Source organism: Podarcis melisellensis, assembly GCF_964234715.1.
Source record: "Podarcis melisellensis genome assembly, chromosome: 8".
Lineage (NCBI taxonomy): Eukaryota > Metazoa > Chordata > Lepidosauria > Squamata > Lacertidae > Podarcis > Podarcis melisellensis.
Genome location: NC_138540.1, coordinates 1,576,721 through 1,600,629, shown reverse-complemented (window position 1 = coordinate 1,600,629; position 23,909 = coordinate 1,576,721). Strand labels below are relative to the sequence as shown.

Here is a 23,909-nt window from a genome sequence, read left to right as displayed (position 1 = left end):
CTAAACATTTTTTAAAGAAAAAAAGCACAAATTGCATACATTCAATGACGCGAAATTAAAAGGTGTGAATTTTTTCTCCTAAATCTGTTTAAACTGCCTTTCTATTTCTTTGGCAGACTTTCTGTAAAAGAATCCACCTCAGCTTGGGCCAGACTTTTTACTCTGTGGTTATTGCCAAGTTAAAATTGTACTATGTATTCATCTGGTACAAAATTCCTTGCATGTAGAAAAATAGCACATCAAGAAGTGGCTTATATTATGTGCTCTCTCTCTCTCTCTCTCTCTGATGTACTACTTTACTAATTGCAGGGAGGCCTGATTTGTTTTGTCTTTACACAGGGAAAGTTTAAGAAACACATTGAACTGACCCTGCTTAGTCTGCCAACTCATTCTGCAGCATGTGCAGACTGGACTTTCCTGTGTACCTCTGTTGTAGAGCCCCTGCTTCCAAGGCATGAAATGCCTGTATGTTCTTCTAAACTAGGGGCATAGCTCAGTGGTACAGGACCTGCTTTTCATGCAGAAGGTAAGCTCCCAAGTCGATTCACCAGCATCTCTGGCATGGAGGCAGCAGATGCTGCTGTTTGTAGATGCCCACTGCAGTGGTCCCAACTCCACCTGCTGTGGAAAGGACCACGCTTGCTTCCAGGAGCAGCTGCAGAGACAAATCTCCTCTGCAAGAAAGGCTTTCCTTCTAAACGGCCTCTCTTGGCTTAGGGGAATGCAGATGTCAGTTCTGGTTTGCCACTTTCCCCATCATGTCACCTGCTAATCACAGTGGCAGAGGACACAGGAACGAAAAGGATTTGAGTTCCATGACGCAGGCACAGGAAATCCAGGTTTCTTGAACCAGATTAATGGCCAGCTTAAGATGAAAGAGCTAAGAAGGGCATACAAAATCTGGAAAGACACTCTGGTCACTGCCAACCTGTTTATTGAGCATTCATCCTGATTTGCTTCCACAAATCTGTGGGGAGGTTGTACAATGTATGCTGTTTAGGGAGCAATCATTCTGATTTGTTTGTGGGGAGATGTCACATCTATACCTTCCAGTGCATGTCCCCAACACTTTTCTTAGCACAAAAATCTATGGCTGCAGGGAGTGTGTTTGCTGCGCAAGAATTCCAACTCAACTGCAGTTGCACAACCTGAACTTGTTGGTGTGCAAGAGAAGCCCACCCACAAAAGAGCAAGAGTCTGAAACAGCCTCATCATTTGGGAAAGTTCCTTTTGCCAGCATTCGCCAACTTGCCTTATGCAGTCACCTACAGAGAACATGTTTAGCACAGAGCCTGCCTGGATGATCCCAGGTTCTAGTAAAGCAAGAGAGGGATGGGCGACTTCTTTCTAAGCACCACGAATAAATGCCAAATCACAGAGGGATGGCTTATTTAGACTTTCTCTTGTGCTGTGTTTCTAGGTACAGTACAGGTCTGTGCTTTAAAGCTCCCTGTCAGAGTGCTTTTTTTTTTTTTTTGCCTCTGTGCTTTCCCTGTGAAAACCCACTCTTTGCAATTCTATGAAATGACAATCCTTGAGCCACTCTGGGAACTTTTGGGCTGGAAGAGTGGGATATGAAAGATTTAAATCTCTCTCTCTATGTCCCCCCTTGCTTGCCTTGTTTCTCAACAAAACAGCCACAAATGTACCCTTTCCTCACAGACAAGTCAGAACCCTGGAATTGTAGAGTTGGAAGGGACCCCGGCAATGCAAGAATCTCAACACATGGCCCCCTTCCAATGCAAAACCATACTGGACCTTGCTTAGCTAGCAGTTTTATTGCTGTACCACTAGGGAGGTCATAATAGTGGCACCATAAGGTAAGGAGAGTAGTTCAGCAGAGGTGACAGGATCATAGCAGGTACAGAGGATTTTGCCTTCTGCCTTGCTCGAGGGCTTCCTTGCAGAAGGGGCATAGATAACTCAGTGGTCCATCTAACTTTTTTTTTATTTCTAGTGGCATTTATTATTATTATTTTTCCCCCCAATGCAGAATCATAACAAAAATTACAAACATTGAATCCAAAATAGTACTATACAAAAAACAATTTTTTTTTAGGTCTTAGAACAAAGGAAGGAAGTCAATATGTGTTTATGTACATAATGATATGGTTTTTTTCTGTAGATGTGTGCTTTTTCGTTTTTGTTTAGTTTAGTTTTGTTTCCTTTGTTTTCTTTCCCTTTTTTCTGTTTTTTTTTTTTGTATGTTTGGTTTTGGTCCATCTAGCTTGTTATTGTCTACATGCAGTGTTTCCCAAACTTGGGTCACCAGCTGCTTTTGGACAACTCCCATCATCCCTGACCAATGGTCTTCTAGCTAGGGATGATGGGAGTTGCAGTCCAAAAAGAGGCTGGAGAGCCACATTTGGGAAGCACTGGTCTGCAATGACTGGTAGCAGCTTCCCAGGGTTGCAGGCAGGAGCCACTTCCCAGCTGCACCAGGGTATGGCAGGGGTTTAACCTGGAGCAGATGCTCTTATCACTGAGCTGGGATCCTTCCCTCTGGATCCAGTCAGCTTCACCTCTCAGAGAGGAGAAAGGCAAAGCCACGCAGATGTTTCCCATGCTTTCTCCTCCCCTCTGCCATAGCTGCTCACTCCCTGGGTTAAGGTAGGTAAAGAGGCACCAAACGTAAGGAGGAGAAGCAAGGGAGGAGGCTTCTGAGACTGGCAGTGTGGCCCCTGCTTGGTACTGACCGCTGGCACCAGTGCTTGCAGCAAGCAGGGGAAGGGCTCAGCACCCCTTTCTCGGCCACTGCTCCTTTGCCTACACCACTTTCCTGCCCTCCACTTTTCTCAGAAGACACAGGTTGTAACACAGAGACCTGCTGCCATCACACCTGGTTACCCCCCCCCCCCAGTTTGTGGGCTTTCAGCTGCACTTCCAGCCACTGGGGCTCAAATCCAGCCAGGTTCACATGGAGAGCAAGGCACACCTTCCCAGGACGGCTTAGAAGCACCCCCTAAACAATTGCTCACTTCAAGGGAAAAGGAGATGGGTTGCAGTCGCCAGACCGGCAGCATCAAGCATCACTCAGGGTCTACACAGGAACAATATTTAATGAACAATTTGACATTTACATCAGCATTGTGCAGCACAAGATCCTATGCACATTTACTCCTGATGTCAGTCCTGCCAAAAGGAACTTACTCTCCGGTAGGTGCATGTAGGGTTGGAGATATTAGACGTGCAAAGCTCTTCACGTGCATAGTCCTTACAACCACCCCATCAGGTAGGTCAGTACCTTCATTGCAATATGGGGAGTCAGGGTTGTCTGTGTGTGTAAGAGAGAAGCAGACAGAAGTCAGGGGCAAAGAATCTCTGGACCAGGGCCAAAACATGGCCTTCCCAGCCTCTCATTCTGACCTTCAGGATTCTCTGCAGGTCAGAACCCCTCTCCCCACCCACTATTGGCTGTCTTTGAGGGTTGTTGCCTGGCTGGAATGTGTCTTTGAACTTGCTTGATATTAGTAATAATAATTTATTAAATTTACATTCTGCCCTTGTTCCCAAAGGAGCCCAGGGCAGCAATGACAATGGATGGACAACAGAGGGGGTTGTATGAGGGTATGTAGAAATTGGGACATTTTGTTGCACTTCTGGCCCCAGACACCAATGGCATGTAGCCCCTGGAAAGTTCCCTGGAAGGGAACGAGGCCCTTGTGCAGGAAAAAGCTCCCCCACCCCTGATCTAAGAATGGCCTACAGGGCGAAGAACCAATATGGCGCTATGACGGTCCTAGGCAGTTTTTCTAATCCATGCTGATGAAACCAGGCAAGCCTCCTCCCAGATAACCGTCCATTTCCCATCTGCAGTGGAATAATTGGGAGAGCCTGCTTTCTCCTTGACCTGCACCTCCGATTTGGCCAGCTTCTGGCCGTCAAAGTCTCTCTGGTGCAGCCAACCCCAATTCTGCCACGAACCTCAAGAGCTTATGGCTTGGTTGCAAATGAAGATCAAATTGCACACTGCCAAAGTATAGACTCGGCATGTGGCATCGGCCACAGAACAGTCTTTGCAAGAGCCGCCAGGAGAGCAATGGGTCAGAGTCATGATCTGGAGCTCAGCCGAGAGAGCTCAATCCAAAGCATCCCTACCAGTAGGCTTGGTCATCGGAGCGCCTCCAGGTGTGCAAGCGAGAGAGGACCAGAGCGGTAGCACGAGAGGTGCCCAGGGGCTCGCCAGCCGTGAAGGTACCCTTTGCCAGACGGGAGAGTGCATTGGGAGGGGAAGGACCCATTACGGGGCGGATTCTGTAATTCTTCCCGTGGTTGTTGTCCCAATAGACTTTCTGGCCACAGTGGAAGGAAACACAGAACTCAATATTCCCGCAAGGAGCTGCTGACTTTGGTAGGGCCACCTCAAAGGAGAAGACATCCGTGTCGGTGAGGCTGTATGTGTTGGGCATGTACTGGCAACAGACATCGCGGAAGCTCCTCCATGAATCAAAGGTGATGCGGATGTACACTTTCTTCTCAAAGCTGATGTTTCTGACTTTGATGGTCCCTGAAAGGGACTTCTCCTGGATCACACAGTTCTCCAGAGACACACAGCTGCTTTGCAAGCGGTTGCGAAAGGCTAAATAATCAGCAGAAGGTTGGGGAAAATCCAGCATGTATTTTTTCGTCTCAGGACGGGAGCCACGTAGCTTGTTCCGGAAGTTGGTCAGGTGAGACAGAGCTTGGTGCAAATCACACAGGTCCTCCTCAATCTTGGAGAAGATCCGGACAGCCGTGAGTGAAAAGCCCTTCATGTCGGCAAAGACCACCTTCTTCTTTTTCTTGCCACGGCAACCCTTGATGGAGTCTCGCCTCTCGCCTTCCAGGCAGTTGTTCAGGCAAGGGCGCAAAGGCTGGTGCCCAAGACCCTCCCGCAGCTCCTCGTAGGAATCCAGCAGCTTGCGAATGGGAGGGGTGTGGCTCAGGCAAAGCCTCATGGCCCGATCAACGGAGGTGGCTCGGGGCACCATCGCCCGCGTGCTGAACACCTGGAAAAGGCTGGAAGCCGGAGAGGGAGTTAGGGACTCACGTGGAAGCACCTAGCCAGGATCAGAGACAGCACAAGTCTTGGCGTGACTTATTCCCCCTCAACATAGAGATTATTAATATACATATTCGGGGCGGATAACTCCACACAGATGATGTAGTAGAGAATGTGAGCATCCATTTCACTCCCAATACCTGTGATTGGAGGCTGGTGCATGCACACAAAAGCCTTCAGGCAGATATACAAGTAGCAAAATAGCAGAAAGGCAAGTTTGCACCACTCAGGACCCCTCCCAGACATTTGTTGTTGTTGATTTGCAGCTTTCTTCTGCAAGATGCCACTGATGCAATAATAGCACATCAATGGTGGATTTATACTCTACTGTCCACACATCATTCAGCTTTATTATCTGTTCTGTAATTCTTCCGCAGTGTTATCACATTCTAGTTGTCTGGAAGGGCACTCTTGTACTACAGCAGAACAAAAGAAGGACAACAAACAACAACAACCCTCTGGATATTTGTGGTATGTAAAGTTACAGGTTTTCAGTAGGAAGTTACCCATGTTAGATTTTTTTAGGTGGAGATGTCAAGGATTGAACCTGGAATCTTTGGCATGTCAAGCTGGCACTCAACCACTCAGATACTTTCCTATTTTAGCTATATCCCTGTGTTTCGTCCCAGAAGATCAGGGCTGCCTCACGTTGTTTTATCTATGTGATAGATGCCAGCCCAAGGCCAACCAGGGAGCAGGGATTTGAACCTGGGTTTTGCCAGCAGGGATCACACCAAGGCACCAGTGTAACTGCAGCTGATAAAGTTAAACCTACTTGCACCATGGCTAAAGATCACAACAAAATCAGTGGTCAGACTCTAAGGCTGCACACACACCACCTGTTTAAAGCACACCCAAATCCTGATAACTGTAGTTTACCTTCCACAGAGCTATAATTCCCAGCACCTTCAACAAATACAGTTCCCAGGATTGTTTGGGGTGGGTGCTTTAACTTTATGGTGTGCATGCAGCCAAATAAGGCAAACCCAGTGCTATTTATCTTCAAAGGGCTACTTCTCTTGTGCCTTTAGAAGATTCTTGATGCCCAGAACTCAGAAGAGGCTCTTTGCGGCACAGAGATAAGCTTGACTCCCTGCTAAAATCTACACTGCAAGTCCCCTTAAAAGACACAGGGTGCAATGTTCCACGGAGAAGCTGGTGACCCCATCACCAATCCTACCACCTCCTCGCCTTATAAGGAGCAAATGCTTTTTTATTGAATTCAGCTCCCGACCTGGATGGTCAGACCGGCAACATTTCCACCTCCGAAAGCAACAGGGCTCTTCCTAAGAGTGGCTTTACCAAGAAAACCTGGAGGGGGTCCCTCCAACACGCCTCCAGCATTTGAGCGTTGCCCATTCTCCCCTCTTGCCGGCTCAACCCCCAATTTACACTGAAGTAGAAAGACAGTCCCGTGACCCAGAGGAAGCTGCCTTATACTGAGATGATTACTTAATTTATTCAGTTAATTCGATTTATACCACAAAGTGCTATTAATATCAGTGTAGCCAATCTGGCTCAGCAGCCTCAGTTCCAGCCTTCACCAACCTGGCGCCCTCCAGATGTTTCAGACTGTTATTAGGATAGTTAGTAGTACTACATTTATTTATATCCCACCCCCCTGTCAGCCCAGAGGCGTCTCCCAGAAAGGCTTCCCTCTCCACTCCAGGGCTCGGTTCCAGACCTAACGGGAGCTGCCAGGATCTGAACTGGAGCCTTTCCGCCTGCTGCCAAGAAGGCATTCCCCTCGAAGCGCATCCCTGGGGGCCGCAGCGTTAGGAAGGGAAAAGTTGCCTCCATGGGAACCCAGTTATGGGCAGAGCTCAAGGGGAGAGGCTGCAGCGCCTGAAAAAGCGGCGCGCCCCAGACTGCTCCCCTTCCCCCTTCCCCCTTTGCGCGCGTGTCCCGTTCCCACGACACTCACTCTCCGCAGCTCATCGCGCCGCCTGCAGCCACGGTCCCGGGTCGCGGGCTCGAGGCTCTCCCGAAATGAAGGAAGGAAGAAATGAATGAAGACGCTGGAAAGGGAGGAGGAGCCGATGCCTGCGTGACCACGCCCCCACCGCTCTGGCCACGCCCCTCCACCTGACCCAACTCTGCCTCGCGCGCCTGGCTGGGCGGGGAGGAGGAGCAGCGGATGCCCCTTGTGAGCATTGCCCAGCGCAACCCAAAGCGGCTTACAACCAACCAGACAGGTAACAGACAACCCACAACGTGGTTTGCATGCAAAAGCAAACCCCAGTGCACGTGCAGAGTGCATTTCCATAAGCAGCGAGGAACTTGCAGCTAAGGCTCCAAATCGTGGGCTGGGGAGGGAGAGGCTCTGCTCCCGAAGGCCATGGTTCTCACTCACCAATACATTTCCAAAGGGGCAGGCTGGTTTCGCAGCAAAAATACAGACGGACAGCTAGCCAAGGAGTAGTGCCACAAATGCAAGCAAGTTTATTATGGCAAAAGCGTCCGCGGGCCAGAATCTGCAGGGGATGCCAGTTGGATTAGACTAGAGCGTCAGAGTAGGACCTGGGAGATCAGGGCTCAGATCCCCACTCTTGGCCACAAAGGTCACCGTGTGGCCTCTGGCCAGTCACTGCCTCTCAGTCTAACCTGCCTGACTGGATTGCAGTGGAGATTAAACAAAGAGAACAGGGTATGCCAGCGTGGAGAAAAAGCTGGGGTGTAAATGTGATAAACACAACAAACAGCTCCCTTTCCACCTTAGTTTCCCCTAGCTGTAAAATGGGAGACAGTGCAAAAACAGGGCATGGCCTTTTGTGTGCTTTATATTTTCATATGAAATTAAGTAGCAGGAGGCAGCCCATGGCCAGCAGTTTGCTTTGCTGTGATAAGTGTAGGAAGTTGTGGGCCAGATGGAGGCTGGGCTGTTTAAAAGATCTGGAGTGGGGGTGTGAAATTTAAGGCAACGGCTGCAAAGAGCCACAGAGGGGTGCAAGCTCAAAATTCACCTGCAAAGTTTTCCTCCACCCTTTGCCTTGCATGCAAAAAAGTGGCAACCTTATTTGGAAACTGAGTCACAGGGTCAGGGAACCTTTATCAGGCCAGGGAGTCTATTTGCCCATAGGCAACCTCCTGCGGCCCCATGCCAACAGGTGTAAGCTCCCACCTTGCTGCAGCAGACATACCAGCTGTGCAAAAATGAGGTTTGTGGCACCAATGCCCATTTCTCCATCCTGGCAGGAAAGTGGCAGCCCCACTGAAGAGGCTCCTCATGAGGCTGGAGGAACATCACTATGCCTGGCAACAAATCCCACTTTTTGGATTCTTCTGCCCCATCTTTTTGTGCCTGCCAAACAGCCGTGTCATGCTTATAATATTTTATTCTCTTGTTAACTATGCTGTTTTAAATGTGCATTTTATATTTGACTTCACTTAGCAATGTTTTCTTTTGAAATGGTTTTGTTTTTTTGTTAACTTTGTGTTAAATATGTATTCTGTAGTTGACCTGCTTTGTAATGTTTTATTTTGAAATCTTTGAGATGGTATATTGGTTTCCTGTTAATTGTGTTGCTTTGACTGTGTACTTTATATTTGACTTTCTTCAGAAATATTTGATTATGCATTTTTTATTGATGTTTAATATGCTGTAAACCACTTTGAGATTTTTCTTAAAAACATAAGGTGGTATAGAAATGAAATAATAAGAATAATAATCTAGAAGGAAAACTCTGGGCCGAAACCTCTGCTGCTTTGTGGGACATCTTTGGGAGCAGAGTCCCTCAGATGGGGACGTTTGATGGCACCTTCTACGCCTCCTTACAGCAACTCCTACTTAATATATGTAATATTATACAGTCATACCTCATGTTGCATCTGCTTCAGGTTACATCTTTTCAAGTTGCATCCCGCGGCAACCCAGAAGTACTGGAACAGTTACTTCCGGGTTTTGCTGCTTGTGCATGCGCAGAAACGCTAAATCGCGCAACACTTCTGGATGCGAACGCTTTGAGTTGCGGACGTGCCTCCGGGACGGATTATGTCCGCAACTCAAGGTTCCACTGTATTTAATATATATAATATTAAAATCAACGATAAGCTAAAAACTCAAAAAAACAAAAAAACAAAAAAAACATAGTGGCATTCTGCATACCTGGGTAGGCTTGTCTGAACAAAGTTATTACTTGCAGGTGCCAAAAAGGTTTAGACAGACGGTGCTGTCCTGGTGTCAATAGGCAGGGCATTCTGGAGAGCGGGTGCTGCCACACGAAAAGAGATCTTTCTTAGAAATGCAAAAGGGGTATTTGGGCTGTTGTAACAGTGTCAGGGCTGCAGATCCAAGTGGTCAAGGGGGTGTTCTGTGGGGTAAGGAAATCATGCAAGTGAACCAGTGCCAACTTGTTAAGGGCCGCATATACTAATAGCGGCACCTTGAACGTGCAACAGCAAATCAGCTGTTTGTCGAGAAAGGGCCCTACTTCTGTGGTAGAGCTCATGTCTTGAATGCAGGTCCTGGGCTCCATTCGTAGCCACGTCAAGCAGAGCTGGGAGTCGCACATTCAAAAAGCCAGACAGTGCAAACAATATTGATCTAGATGAGCCAGTGGCCCGACTCTGTGGAAGATTGCTTGCTATGCTCAAGGGACTTTGCTGGCCTCCAGCAGACCTTGGACTGGAAGAGCAAGGCCCCCACTTCCTCTAATTAGCCTCGTGCTGCTGGCTAATCCTCCAGGCAAGCAGCCTTGATGTGAACACAGGAGACAAAGCAGCTAAAAACAGCGGCTGGCCATGCGCCGCCCTCTCCCAAGTGTCCACCTGGACAGTGACCGGCAAACGCTGGGTCAGAGGGATTCCCGATGCCCCATGAAAGTCCAGGGGAAACCACTCCACAGAATTCCCTGTGCTGTCCCCTTTGCAGCGGCCATTCCTTCCCCACACGCTAACCAAGCCGACCACCAAGGAAGCCAATTGCCCAAAGGCTTCCGCTGCCTCAAACTTCTTGCTGCGTCCTCACTTGACCCCACGGCAACATCAGAAGCAAGGGCACCCGAAGGTGTTTTGTGGGAAGGACCCACAGCTGAGCAGTGTGGCACCTACTTTGCCACAGTTTTATGTTCTGAAACCCAAGAAAGCTGCTGCCAGTCAGTGTAGACAATACTGAGGTAGATGGACTGAGTAAGGCACCTTCCTATGTTCCTACAATCAGGTGAGTATTATTATCATTAATTAAATTTGTATATATACCATCCCTTACCCAAAGATCACAGGACACTTCACAAGATAAAAATACAAAATGAGAACACAAAAAAACCGTTGATCTAGCTCAGTATTGCTTCCACTGACTGGAACCAAGTGGCTTAGAAAGAGGGCAGGCACTGAACGGAGGGCAAGAACAACGCCCCTGCGGACACCTCCCCAACCAGGAATCTGCTTCCAGGACCTCTGTGTGCCAAGCAACTGCTCTGCCCCTGACCTATGGCCCTTCCCAACACCCAGTGTGAGGGCAGCGCTGCTGCATGGTTAGGGATGGATGGAGAACACCCTTGAAAGAGGTGGAAACAATGGACCCTCCTGGAACAAGCTGCTCTGCTTTAATGTCCTCAAAAGTTGTTTCTGGCCCTGTAAGAAGCGACTGGTGTTTTCTGACGTCACCCAGGGAACTACTGCAGAAGTCAAGCTGAAAAGGAAGGGATGCTGGGCCCAGTCATCGCCGCAGCAATGCCCAGAACAGATCCAGTGAAACATTGCCATCTTCTGGAGATGCAACAGAACAGCAGCTGTGCCTCTTTTTGAAGCCAGACCGCCTAGGAAGTCAAGCTTCCCCACCTCCAAAATCCTCTTTCCAGGGATAACAGCCCTTCTTTCCTGTCTGCTGGGGACATTTCCCCTGACATGATCTTAAGTTGCTATTTTAGCTTTATCAAGAGTCGCCCAGATGCCAGCAAGCCAAGGGAGGTGAATTACCAGGAACGAGACAGAGATAGTCACCAGGCAGTCCTTTTGATGTGGGATAAATATTCGCTTCAGCATTTGCAAGGATGTCCAAGCATCTGCATGCTGCTTAGATGAGCTGAACTGCCCCAGAAGCCACCAGGGGAGCAATGGTTTGGTATCTGATCAGATGCTGAGAGTCTTCATCCAGGTCAATCACATATTCTCTGAAAGAGACAGACCATAATAAGGTTAGGTAAGGTGGCAATCCTATGTACACTTACTTTTGAGCATAGTAGGAATTTCTTCCTAATTAGAGATATGTTGGATTGATTTGCATGCTAGTTACTAGGAATTTATTAAACTCAACTAGGGCACTAATTTCCATCTCCCCTCTCTCTGAGGTCACTGTGAAAATATATTTTCAAATGTCAAAGATCTGCAAATATTTACACACACTTACAACAGGGTGGAGAACCCATGTCGCTCTGTATATTGTTGGCCTCCAACTGCCATCCTGTAAGCCTGGCCAGGGATAAGGTGGGAACTGTAGGCCAACATCTAGAGAGCCACAGGTTCCCCAGCCTCTCTCAAAAACCGCCAAGCCTTTCCAAGCAGAAGGACTGGAAGCCTCACAAATCAGGCTTAACACCCACGACATATTTAAAGAAATCCATTTCCATTGGCATTCAGATACATACGGCCCCTGGCAGTGGAGGAAAAACAGAGACAGCCGCTGTGGCCAGAAGCCCTTGAGAGATGGGTGAATACAGAATAAGGCTCATTCATTTTCAAAGCCATCCAGGTTTGTAGCCCTTGCTTCATATTGCAGCAGCAAGTTCCACATTTTCACTATTTGCTGTGTAACGAAGGAAGCAGGGGAGCAACGGCCAAACCCTACTGGGCTGCTCCTGAGAAAGCTGACGATCTGTTGTTTTTACCCTGCTTTTCTGTCCATGGACATACAAAGCAGTTTGCAATTCTCAAATCAACTATAACAAAACCCTGAAACATAAACAGCCATCCTTGTTTAGAAAATAACATTTAAGACAGCAGCTGATGGAAGCCAACCAAGCACCTTTAGTGGTTTAGCTCAGCCTCAGTGCACAAAGCCCAAGAAGTCGCTACAATCCTGCCTGTTGTGTAAGCCGTTAGAGGTTTCAAAAAGGCAAAGGGACATGCCGAATATCACCCGCAAGGAAGCAAAGAGACACACCCAGCAAGCAGGTGCAAAGGCTTCTCTTTTTCAGAAGTCGTGCACCTTGTTGGAGGCTCCTTGGGAACAACGGCTTGAACAGGAGTTTGTCCTGCTGGGGTGGACAGGAGTAGCAGCCTTAAACATCTGGAAAGCACCAGGCTGGGAAAGGCTGGTGGAGGGAACTTCTCTGGGGAGATCATTTGGATGCTGGTGTTTGGCTCATCCCTTCCTTTTTGGGGTACTGATAAGCTCAGCAAGCTCCATTCTTGGGAGTCTCTTTCCTACCTCTGCTCATCAGTCTCTGGTTCCACCAGGATATTCTCCTGTCTCTCTTTCACCCGCAGGAATACGAAGGAATCCAGATTCGGTTTGGGTACTGTAAGGAAGCACACAGAGAGGGAAAGGCTTCTCCATCAAAATTGTCTGCAAAGCACTCCTCCAAGGGGAGACTGTCACTCCATCATCTGGGAGTGAGACAGACTGACTTCTCTGGAGACTTCAAGGAGTGTGACTAACAAGTACAGCACCGTCCAGAGCAGAGACTGGGAAACGGAGTATCAGAATGACAGAATATTGGGGCAGATCTTGATGAATTGCTTTACAGTGCAACCAAAAAGCCTTATATCCAAAAGCCTTATAAATTCCTGACAGATGCTTTGAAAAGTAATCACATCCCAAATAGATGGGAATTCCCGGAAGGGGTATCTTTTACGTATAAAGGTAAGAAACAAAGGTGCAGAGATACATCGGAAGTGGAGAAATTCTGGAGAAAGTCTTAAAAACAACTAGGAGAAGCGGAGCCCTTGACAGGAGAAGGGGAGGAAACTCCCTAGGATACAGGTGAAAAATAAGAAGAGATGCAAAAGCAACAAAATTCATAATTCAATAATTAGGAATAATAAAATTATAACATAAATCAGAATGGCAGATTCAAAAGTATAAATATGACGTTGATATGAGAACAGAACAATAAGAATATGATTTAAAGATACCAAAAAGTTGAGAAAAGAGTAGAAGAAGTAGGAGAAGATATTACGTTAAAATAAACCAGAAGAGGAAGTTGAGGGAAGTCGTATGGGGGGAGGGGGAATGATATTATTGTTATACAGTGGTACCTCGCAAGACGAATGCCTCGTAAGACAAAAAACTCGCAAGACGAAAGAGTTTTTCGTTTTCTGAGGTGCTTCGCAAGACGAAATTCCCTATGGGCTTGCTTCGCAATACGAAAATGTCTTGCAAGTTTGTTTCCTTTTTCGTAAAACCGTTAATACCCAGGGTGCATTGCTTGAAGAGGTGCAGTTGCGACTTGAACTTCGAGGAGCAACACATAGCACGCGGTGTGGTAGCCTTTTTTGAGGTTTTTGAGGACTTTGGTGATTTTTGAAGCTTTTCCAAAACTTCTTTTGCAGCCATTTGGTAAGTTAAACTTTTAAAACTTTTTTGGGGGTTTTTGGATTTTGGGTTGGGGTGTTTGGAATTCAAGGACTTGGTCTGGGGAGGGGTTTGCAAGAACCTGGGAGCTTGTGTTTTTTTCCTGAATTTTAATGATTTTTTGTGACCATTGGGCCACTCTGCTGTTGTTTAAAAAAAAATTCTGGGTTTGAATTTCTGTGTGGTGGGTGGCTGTGGGAACAGTTGGGGAGTGGTTTGCAAGAGTTGGGAAGGGGCTGGGGGAACAGTTGGGGAGGGGTCTGCAACAGTTGGGGAGGGGTTTGCAATTTCTGTGTGGTGGGTGGCTGGGGGAAGACTTTGGTGATTTTTGAAGCTTTCCCAAAACTTCTTTTGCAGCCATTTGGTAAGTTAAACTTTTAAAACTTTTTGGGGGGGTTTTGGATTTTGGGTTGGGGTGTTTGGAATTCAAGGACTTGGTTCTGGGTTTGAATTTCTGTGTGGTGGCTGGCTGGGTGCTTTTGAATTTTTTGGATGTGAAGCACTGATTTTATTTTGGGGGGGGGGTTGCGAAGGTAGGAGCTGTGCTGCCATGGGACCCAAGAAGACTGCTGCTGCAGAGGCCGGCGAGAGGAAGAAGGAGAAGGTGACGCTGGAAATGAAGAAGGAGATCATCCGGAAGCACGACGGTGGAATGCGTGTGACAGACCTCGCCAGGGAGTACGGGAGGAATCCATTGACCATCCGGACCATCCTGAAGATGAGGGAGAAGATCCTTGCGACTGATGCAGCCAAGGGAGTCACCAGGATCGTGAAGAACCGCCCAGCTGTTCTGGAGGAAGTCGAGAAGTTGCTGCTCATCTGGTTAGAAGAGAAGCAGCGTGCAGGGGACACAGTGACTGAGGCCGTCATTTGTGAGAAGGCCAAGGCCTTGCACGCAGACCTCGTCCGGGAACAGCCAGGAGCCTCAGGCGAGCCAGAAGTCTTCAAGGCAAGCAGAGGCTGGTTTGACCGGTTCAAGACAAGATCTGGAATCCACAGCGTGGTCAGGCATGGAGAGGCTGCCAGTTCTGATGTTCCTGCGGCTGAAGACTTTGCAACGGAGTTCCTGGAGGTTGTGAAGACGGAGGGCTACGTTCCACAGCAGGTCTTCAACTGCGATGAGACCGGGCTGTTTTGGAAGAGGATGCCCAAAAGGACTTTCATCACACAGGAGGAGGCCAAGTTGCCTGGCCACAAGCCCATGAAGGACCGTCTGACCCTGCTCTTCTGTGCCAACGCAAGCGGCGAACTGAAGATCAAGCCCCTGCTGGTGTACCACTCGGAGAACCCACGGGCCTTCAAGAAACACAAGGTCGACAAGGAGCAGCTGAGTGTCCAACAGCAAGGCTTGGGTCACACGTGTGCTGTTTGTGGACTGGGTCAATCTTGCTTTTGGCCCTGCTGTCAAACAGTACCTGCTGGACAACGACCTGCCGCTGAAGGCTTTGCTTCTGATGGACAATGCTCCTGCTCATCCTAAAGGCCTTGAGGAGGACTTGTTGGAGGAGTTCAGCTTCATCAGCATCATGTTCCTGCCGCCTAACACCATGCCACTGCTCCAGCCAATGGATCAGCAGGTCATCGCCAATTTCAAAAAACTCTACACCAAGGAGCTTTTCAGGCGATGCTTCGAGGTGACTGACTGCACCACCATCACCCTGCGGGAATTCTGGAAGGACCACTTCAACATCGTCACCTGCTTGAAGATGATCACCACGGCCTGGAACGGGATCAGCCAGAGAAATTTGAATTGCGCTTGGCGCAGCCTGTGGCCAGACTGTATGGCACCAAGTGACTCTGATGCACCAGAGTCAACAGTGGTGCAGGACATTGTTTCCTTGGGGAGGACCATGGGCCTGGAGGTCACAGAGGAGGACGTCAGCGAGCTGGTGGAGGAGCACGACCACAAGCTGACCATCCAGGAGCTGGTTGAACTGCAGGCAGAGGCTGCGCAGGAGCAGGCCTCGCTGGAAGAGGAGGAAGCAACTGTGGAACGGCTGTCCTCCGAAAAACTGAGGGACATTTGCCTGAAGTGGAAGGATGTGCAGGCTTTTGCACAGCGGCCCCACCCTGACAAGCACGTGGCACATGGCCTTGTGAACACTTTTGATACGAGGGTCATGTCGCCTTTCAGAGAGGTGCTGAAAAGGCGGATGAAGCAGCAGACCATGGACAGGTTCTTTAGCAAGAAGCAAAGAGTGGAAGAGGAACCTTCTTCGAGTTGTCCCCCAGAGTCTTAGAAAATGTACTGTACACTTTGTTGATTTTTAAATGTTTTTCTGTCATGTTTAGAAACTTAATTTATTGTTCCTTCAATTTTTGAAATGCTCTTTACAGTATGCTGTTAATAAACTCTTTTTGTACCAAATTTGGCTTTGTTTCGACTTTTTTTGACCATAGGAACACATTAATTGATTTTCAATGCATTCCTATGGGATTTCGTGCTTCGCAAGACGAAAAATTCGCTAGACGAAAAAACTCGCAGAATGAATTAATTTCGTCTTGCGAGGCACCACTGTATAATGTGACATTTTGATGTTTAAAAATGTATAACCCAATAAATTTTTTTAAGGAATTTTAACTTTCTTTAAAATAGTGGATAACTTTAATTTGATTGGTATTTGGAGATTTAAACACCCACTGGAGAGAGAATTTACATTTTTCTCAGAACTGTATTGGTCTCACGGAAGAATTGACTCAGTATGGCTCTCTAGAGAATTATCAATACAAACCAAAAAGATAGAGATACAACCAAGAACACTTTCAGACCATAATTCAATAATACTCGAATTAAAAGGAGAAAAAGATTGCCTGTTTAGATGGAGATTAAATGAAGGACTTTTAGATAATCAAAATGTTTTACAAAAAGCAGAAAAAGTCCCGAGGGATTATTCTGAATTAAATTTAAATCAAGAAACAGATATAAAGATGGTCTGGGATGCCAATAAAGCTGTAATGAGAGGCTATTTCTGCCTACCAGAAAAAGATTAGAGAAGGGAAATACTGGAAGAATTGATTAAAAATAAGAAACAGTTTAAAAAACTGGGAAAGAATCAATAAAACAAATAATAAAAACGTTACAATATTCAATGATAATAAATCAGGAGACAGAGTAGAAAATAAAAAGGATGAAACAGAAAAATTTTGAATGTGGCAACAAGCCAGGTAAGTTACTGGCATGGCAGTTAAGGTAAAAACAGGGTGCAAATTTAATAAACAAATTAAATATAGAGGGGAAAGTAACAGACAATCTGAAATATAAGATTGCAATTTGTAATGTATTATACAGATCTATACAGAGCAGGTACTGAAAATAAAGAGAAAATTGAAGAATATTTAAGCAAAATAAATTACCAAAAATTGCAAAGGAAAAAAATGATTTTTTAAATGTGCCAGTAATGGTGCTGGAGGTGCAAGATGCAGTTAAATAAGCTAAAATAGTTAAAATGCTAGGACCAGACGGATTGTCAGCAAAGTATTATAAAAAAATTACAAGACTTTCTGGTACAACTGCTTGCAGATGTAATGAATGAGATTTTAAATATTGGGAAAGTACCAGAGTCTTGGAAAGAGGCCTATACAGTGGTACCTCGGGTTACAGACGCTTCAGGTTACAGACTCTGCTAACCCAGAAATAGTACCTCGGGTTAAGAACTTTGCTTCAGGATGAGAACAGAAATCGCGCGGCAACGGGAAGCCCCATTAGCTAAAGTGGTACCTCAGGTTAAGAACAGTTTCAGGTTAAAAACGGACCTCCGGAACGAATTAAGTTCTTAACCCAAGATACTACTGTATTACTTTGATTCCAATGCACGATACGGATTTACTTTCAGTCAAAAATTACAGGCCAATTTCTCGATTAAATAATGATTACAAATTATTTGCCAATATACTTGCAAACTGAATGAAAAGGGTTAATGGATTTAATTCATATTGATCAGGCCGGTTTCTTACCAGGCTGCCAGATGAAGGACAACATAAGGAATATAATTGACATTATAGAATATCTGGAGGGCAGGAATGAAAAACAAGTAGCATTAATGTTTATAGATGCAGAGAAGGCCTTTGATAATATTTCAAGGACTTTTAAGAAGAAGCCAATAGAAATGATTAACTTTGGGGAGGCATTCAGCAGAGGTATTGAAGCAATTTACTCAGATCAACAGGCTATGCTGATTGTGAATAATGTGATAACTGAAAAATGCAAAATAACAAAGGGGACAAGGTAAGGGTGTCCCCTGTCACCGTTATTGTTTATTTTAGTGTTAGAAACCCTGGCGAGAAACCTAAGATTTGATGAGACAATAAGAGGTAGGAAGAAAAGCATATAAACTAAAAGCTTTTGCAGATGACCTTGTGATTACTGTAGAAGATCCCAAGAGCAGTATACCAAAGGGTTTGGAGAGGATCCTGGAATTTGATCAGGTATCAGGTTTCAAATTAAATAAAAATAAGCTCTTGGTGAAAAACATGACAGGGCAATATAAAAAGGACCTACAACAAACTACGGATTTAAATATAGCTAAAAAAGCTAAGTATTTAGGTGTATGGTATACAGCGAAGAATATAAATATATATAAATACAATTGTGTAAATATTTGGAAAGAAATAAAGAGGAACCTAGAGATTTGGGGAAGGATGCATTTATCATCTTGGGGAAGAATATCACCGATAAAAATGAATGTTTTGTCAAGAATGTTATTTCTATTTCATCCAATACCTGCGATCAGCGGTGCAGGACACTTCAAGGAATGGCAAAAAGATCTTTCCAGATTTATATGGCAGGGGAAGAAAGCAAGGAAAAAATATAAACTGTTAAGAGACACTAAGGAAAGACTGGGCTTTGCCCTGCCAGATTTAAAATTATATTGTGAAGCGTCCTGTATCTGTTGGTTCAGGAATGGATAATTTTGAAAAATGCAGGTATTTTAGACTTAGGGCAAGATAACACATTTGGATGGCATGTATATTTATGGTATGAAAAAGCAAAGGTACATAAAGGACCGCATGGAGACCATGTGGTAACTTCCAGACGTTGCTCTGATCCCCAACTCCCCACCCACCCAGTCCAGCTTGGCCAGTGGTCAGTGATGGTGGGACCTGGAGCCCCACAACAGCTGGAGCGCTTTGCGTTGCCAACCCTGTAAGCCCCTCAGAACAAGGACCTGCCTCTTAACTTCTGCAAAGCCACGTGGTGGGGAGTATTTTGATGGCCCACTGCCAAGTCCAGCCTTGCTTACCAGACTTCAGGAGATCCACCTTCTGCAGGTTGGGAGGCATGTGCTTCAAGGCCACATTTCTGAGATGAGCCTCAATGTTTGCCATGTACCTGCAAGAAAGTCACAGTCGTGGGCTTTTCCTGGGAAAGGGAGAAGCGTGAGAGCGGCACAAGCATGCAGCCATCCCAAGAACAAGGAGCAGCTAGGAGGAAGCAGGGGGTCTCCTCCTTCTGCCCCTCCCAAACTCTGTGAGGGGAGGGAATCTCCAAACAACTCTCAGCTCCCTTAACCTATGGCTTGGGGGAAGCCATGACTGTTTAAAGCGGCATTGCAGCAGCTTAAAGGTGTGGTGCAAAGGGGGGGGGAGCCTCTTGTGCCCGTGGGCTGTACCAGCAACATTTGTTGCTGGTACAGCCCACCACTGGAAGGTCATCCATGAGGGAATGTGGCCCCCTCCCCCTGCCACTATAGAGCATGCTGTTGTTAAAGGCACAGGAGCCGGCCAGCCTTTCTTTCTGATCAGTTGGCAACCCTAGTTTTGTGTCTGTATGTTAAATTTTTGGCAGCTAGTCCAGGCCACCTGGAAGATGCACAATGCAACTGAAATTAAGAACACAGAAATGAGGGGCGAGAGCCACCCGTTGCTTTCACCTTCCTGCCTCCCCATGGCCCACTCACTCACTCTTTGGCAAAGGCAAACTCTTCCGGTGATAGGAGGGCTGGCTCCCCCTCTGCCCGAGTCTTCTCCTTCTCCAGGACATGGGGAAAGTATTTCTCAATCTGCAAGTGGAAATAAATGGCGTAAGAACTGCTAAGCGGGCTACACGCTGCAACAGACTTGGACATGGCAATAATAGAGAAGGAACCTGGGGCCTCTTGCAAGCAAGGCCTACTCTCTGCCCATGAGCTCTGCCCCTCATTTTATTGCTACTGCTGTACATACACACACGATTCCTCTTCTGAGGACCAGCAAAGGTTTCCAAATATTCTTCAAAGGCTATCCCGTGCATAACATATTGCAGCAGTTGATCAGAGGTTACCAAGGCTAGCCCTCCACGGCCCTTTAGCCTCCCTGCACACTCCCCCTCTCTGTCTCTCTCTAGAGAGAAGGGAGGCTGGAAGCACTTGCTGAAAATATGGAAGATCATTCTCTACCTTACTAAGCTGTACAACAGGTAGCAGAAGACACACAAAGAAAGTTGATGTGACATGTGACCTCTGCATGGAAATCACGCTCACAGCGACCCACCTATTTAGAGCAGAGAGCAGCACCTCTAAGCAAAACGCAGCTGGCCCTTACCTTCCGTAGGCGGCAGCGCAGGTAGCTGCTGAGGATGTAACGGATCCTCTCGACCTCCATGCGGTGAATGCTGACCTTGAGATCACCTCTCTCGGCCCGTTTCAGATTTGCCTCCTGTCACACACACAAAATCAGAAGTTCTGCACCGAGGAAGAAGGCACAGTCGGCCAAACCCTTTCGTCTGCGCAGCTGCGACATTCGCTCACATGGAAGGACGCAGGGGGAGAAATTGATGTCCAGCCTCCAGCTGTTCCCATTCCTTGGTCACACCACAGTGTGATGCAGTGTGCCTCCTTCAAAGTAAGACATAGACTCCCTAACATGGGTATAGTGAATTAAGACATACACCCTTAAGGAAGGGCAGCTAACCCATAGCCTGAAGGTTATGTACAGTCCCTCTAAGGTTATGTACTGGCCCCCATGAGACCTCCTGTAATATGTCAATTACAAAAAGATTTTTTAAAAATAGCTCTTATCGGCCTTCCCACTGTGAGGCCATAGAAATTTTGTGCTGACCCTGTGCAATTTAAAATAAAAAATAATACAGGCGGCCACCGTTCCTGGCCCCCTGTGCGTCGGTGGAGTATGCAATTGGCCACTCACCTTGCCCCTGTTCTGCCCTCTTCAACCCACATGCTGGCAGTTGTGTGCCAACTGGATGCATGCAAAATTGTCGCCACCTGCAATTACTTTTTAAAAAAACAAACAAACCCGATTGCTTCCACAGGTTCCTCACTATGACGAGAAATGTTTCTGGTGCTGTACACCTACCCACCCACCTAACTTTCCCGTTTGAAAAACTTATGCAAGCACGAGACATACATGCATAAAGTAAATTATTTCTTTATACAGGAACCCGATGCCCACCAAAAGGTCATTGTAGCCCCCCAATATCTGTCCATTTTAAAGGGCCTTTTTTTTTTTTGCTGACCATTCCCATGCCTCCTGCTCTGATTCTGCAATGTCAAAGGAATTTACCGGCCTTATACAGACTCAAACCATTGATGCATACTGCCTTGTTCTGTATTGTGTCCAGTGACTGACAATGGCTCTCCAGGGTTTCAGACAGGGAATATCTCCAGTCCTACCTGTGATGCCTTTGAGGACCGAACCTGGGACCAGACTCTGCATGCAAAGAAGATGCTCTGCCTTAGGGCTACAGCCTTTTCCCACAATGTATTGGGGGTGTCTTTTAGATTGACCAAAGTCAATTTTACATGTGGCCCCCAGAAGGCTGGCTGCCTGCCTGCGAGTCCATGTGGCCTCGACCCTCAAAGGGTTAGCCACGCCTACCTTAAGCGTTCATCTGGGCATGGCTTTTTCCAAACAAACAGAGTTAAGGTCCCTCCCATCCGCCCCACATATTACCATGTGCTCCAGTTGCTCGACCACACAGTCCACCACTTCTGACTTGCTCTCCAGCAGTTCAGGGGAAAACTTCTCATTCATCCAGGCCTGGAGAGCAGAAACAGCCAATGGGCATTGCGGTGGTGGTACCAATTTTCCCAGCCTCCTTTATAAAACCCTGAATTCCAGGTCCTTACAAGACTGTGGTGTAAATCTGCATATGGTTATCTATGCACACAGATGCAAATTTAAGTCATGCTTTTCGATGGATTTGTGGCAGAGGCTGGGGGTGTCATTGGTTTCCTTCTCCTTCTGTCTTTTGGGGTTTTCTCTTGTGTTTTTGAGCTGTGAACCACCCTGAGGTCTCTGGATATAGAGCTTTAGCAAATAACAAGTAACATATAATATATAAGCTCACGGACATGGTTTTATCTAAACGACTTTGTGGGTTTTGTTGCTTTAGTAGCATACAAGCAAGGAGCGTTTCGGGTGCATCACCACTGGGCACCCCCGCCCGAGTAAATCTCGCGAAAGGACGGGCAGCCCGCGGAGGAGAGGGCTCGGGGCTCCCGCAGAGGCGCCCGCTTGGCCGCGGAGATCCAGGCCGCCCCTGGCCAGGGGCTCCCCAGGCGGGTCGCCGGCCTCGTCTGCCGGGACTCCCCGCTCGGGCCCAGGCCCCGCCGCCCCGACGGGAATGCGGCCTCGGCGGCGCCCGGGCCCCCGCAGCGGCCTCGCGGGCAAAGCCACCCCCCCCGGGACCCAGGGCCCGCGCCTCTCCCACCTGCTCCAGGCTCCGGAGCAGCTCCGCCGGGGTCAGCAGCACCTCCTCGCCCGAGTCCGCCATGGCGCCGCGCGGGAAAAGCCGGAGCGCCCCGCCCCGGACGAAGAGGCCTCTTCAAGGCGCCGCCGCCGCCGCCGCCGCCCGGCCTCTCCTCCCGGCAGCGGGGCCCCGAGCCTGCCGGGCGAGCCGAAGATTCAAGGACCGCCGAAGAAACGTTGACACATATATTATGAATTACTCGATTAATTAATCCCCCCGCAGATAAGATGATGAGAGCCTGGACAGAGGATGGCTTGCTTCATGGGATCAGGAAGAAATGAAGCAGCAGCGTTGTCCCTTGAGCCTATTCTAAAGTACTGTAGTTGCTTCTGCGTTAGAAATGACAGCTGGGAGTGGTGTCTTTTTGTTTTCCTGGGTATTGTTTATCAATTAAAACAAAAAGGTGAACAAATTTGTATCCTGAAAGTGTGGCTCAGAGAAATAAGTTGAAGAGTCACTGCCCTAGGGCGGGATGGGGAGAGAACACCCAGCAGCACCTTTTAACTTAGGGTTACCAGATGTCCCAGTTTCCTGGGGACAGTCTCCGGATTTGCAAATAAGTCCCCAGACAAATTCCATCCCTGGAATGTCCCCAGATTTCATCAAACGTCCCCGGGAAACGCAGTCTCAGCAGTTGGCTCTGGCTGGCTTCAGGAGCTGCTCGGAGGTCCCCATATGATGGTGGTGCAGGGGCTCAAAGATGCACCTTCCGGGCTGCCTCCACCTTCCCTGACCCCAGCAACTCAGCTGGGAAGGGAGGCTTCACGCTGCCCATCAGAGCTTGCGTGCAAGCAGGAATGGGATTGGGCTGCTCCGATGGGAAGAGAGGCATCGCGCTGCCCAAGCCTTTGGCCCTCCTTTGCCTTTCACATTCCATTCCCCACCACCACCGAAGAACCAACAACTCAGGGGCTGCCCAGGCTCATTGAGAAAGGAGCTAGAAGCCTCAGAGGAAGGGGAAACATAGCAGTTGAGGTCAAGTTGGCGGCCGCCCCTCTGCCACCGCCATTGCTGCAGCATCAATGTCCCAAACATAGTATTTATTTATTTTATTTAAAGTGTCCCAGGATTCATTGAAAAAAATCTGGTAACCTTATCTTAACTCCCATCTCATGCTGTGTTGTCAGAACTAGAAAATCTGCTGTACAATAGGACAGGTTGGGGCACATAAAATAGCTTGGGATCTACCAGGAGATCTCTGGCTGATTTGCAGGAAAGCAGAAACCAATTCCAACTCATTGTGCATAAGCAAAACAACTTTTCCCATCTGAAATAGCTAGCTGAAATGAAAAAACTAAGTAGGGGCAAACTTTTGTGTAACAAGACTGTGAGATCAGTTCAATAATGGTTTCCTCTCAAAAGATTCCAACTTCACACGTGCAGGATCACAAGTCTGGAAGGGACCCATAGGTACAATCCAGAGTGAGTTGTCCTAAACACCTGGAAGGTACTAAGTTATGAGGGAAGCTGGTCTCTTCTTTACCATAGTAAAAAAGGGAAGTGTAAGCTATTGGCCCAATCAATATGGGGTTAGGTATTTTCTTGCAATCATTAGCCATGTTTCTATCCTCTAATGCTGCAATCCAGAGCTTCAAGAAGCAAAGGCGTTTTACTCACTGCACACCATTCTGGCTGCAAATAAATAAAAATATTTTATTTGAATTGACATT

General features: G+C 47.4%; 3 protein-coding genes and 1 long non-coding RNA gene across 5 annotated transcripts; 1 reads left to right on the top strand and 3 right to left on the bottom strand.

The window, feature by feature from the left end:
* Window positions 1-3,041: 3,041 nt before the first annotated feature.
* Window positions 3,042-8,241, bottom strand: LOC309375540 (protein phosphatase 1 regulatory subunit 3C-B-like). Its single transcript, XM_081921345.1, has 2 exons — window positions 6,966-8,241; window positions 3,042-4,998 (listed from the first exon to the last, which is right to left on the bottom strand). Exons 1-2 carry the CDS (start codon window positions 7,193-7,195, stop codon window positions 4,095-4,097), a joined length of 1,134 nt encoding a protein of 377 aa, XP_081777471.1. The 5' UTR covers window positions 7,196-8,241; the 3' UTR covers window positions 3,042-4,094.
* Window positions 8,242-10,711: 2,470 nt separating this feature from the next.
* Window positions 10,712-22,786, bottom strand: GINS4 (GINS complex subunit 4). Of its 2 annotated transcripts, XM_081921399.1 has the most exons (7): window positions 22,201-22,780; window positions 21,441-21,527; window positions 20,073-20,186; window positions 19,455-19,552; window positions 18,794-18,882; window positions 12,408-12,498; window positions 10,712-11,151 (listed from the first exon to the last, which is right to left on the bottom strand). In XM_081921399.1, exons 1-7 carry the CDS (start codon window positions 22,261-22,263, stop codon window positions 11,055-11,057), a joined length of 639 nt encoding a protein of 212 aa, XP_081777525.1. In that variant the 5' UTR covers window positions 22,264-22,780; the 3' UTR covers window positions 10,712-11,054. The 2 variants fall into 2 exon arrangements, with proteins under 2 accessions (XP_081777525.1, XP_081777526.1); XM_081921400.1 differs by lacking the exon at window positions 21,441-21,527 and having other exon boundaries at window positions 22,201-22,786.
* On the top strand, window positions 13,364-15,168 carry LOC309375553 (tigger transposable element-derived protein 1-like). Its single transcript, XM_081921373.1, has 2 exons — window positions 13,364-13,538; window positions 14,087-15,168. Exon 2 carries the CDS (start codon window positions 14,104-14,106, stop codon window positions 15,031-15,033), a length of 930 nt encoding a protein of 309 aa, XP_081777499.1. The 5' UTR covers window positions 13,364-13,538; window positions 14,087-14,103; the 3' UTR covers window positions 15,034-15,168.
* On the bottom strand, window positions 13,865-14,180 carry LOC309375594. Its single transcript, XR_014170972.1, has 2 exons — window positions 14,057-14,180; window positions 13,865-14,007 (listed from the first exon to the last, which is right to left on the bottom strand). It is a non-coding gene; the product is annotated as an uncharacterized lncRNA (long non-coding RNA).
* Window positions 22,787-23,909: the final 1,123 nt, after the last annotated feature.

What these genes read in the sequence shown, in the direction of transcription:
- LOC309375540 (XM_081921345.1), bottom strand. Translation starts at nt 7,195, where the DNA reads ATGCTCACAAGGGGCATCCGCTGCTCCTCCTCCCCGCCCAGCCAGGCG. An exon ending in GGCGCGATGAGCTGCGGAGA is followed by an intron (nt 4,999 to 6,965) that starts GTGAGTGTCGTG and finishes TCCGGCTTCCAG; the next exon opens with CCTTTTCCAGGTGTTCAGCA.
- GINS4 (XM_081921399.1), bottom strand. Translation starts at nt 22,263, where the DNA reads ATGGCGGACTCGGGCGAGGAGGTGCTGCTGACCCCGGCGGAGCTGCTC. An exon ending in TCGAGCAACTGGAGCACATG is followed by an intron (nt 20,187 to 21,440) that starts GTAATATGTGGG and finishes TGTGTGTGACAG; the next exon opens with GAGGCAAATCTGAAACGGGC. An exon ending in GAGTTTGCCTTTGCCAAAGA is followed by an intron (nt 18,883 to 19,454) that starts GTGAGTGAGTGG and finishes ACTTTCTTGCAG; the next exon opens with GTACATGGCAAACATTGAGG.
- LOC309375553 (XM_081921373.1), top strand. Translation starts at nt 14,104, where the DNA reads ATGGGACCCAAGAAGACTGCTGCTGCAGAGGCCGGCGAGAGGAAGAAG.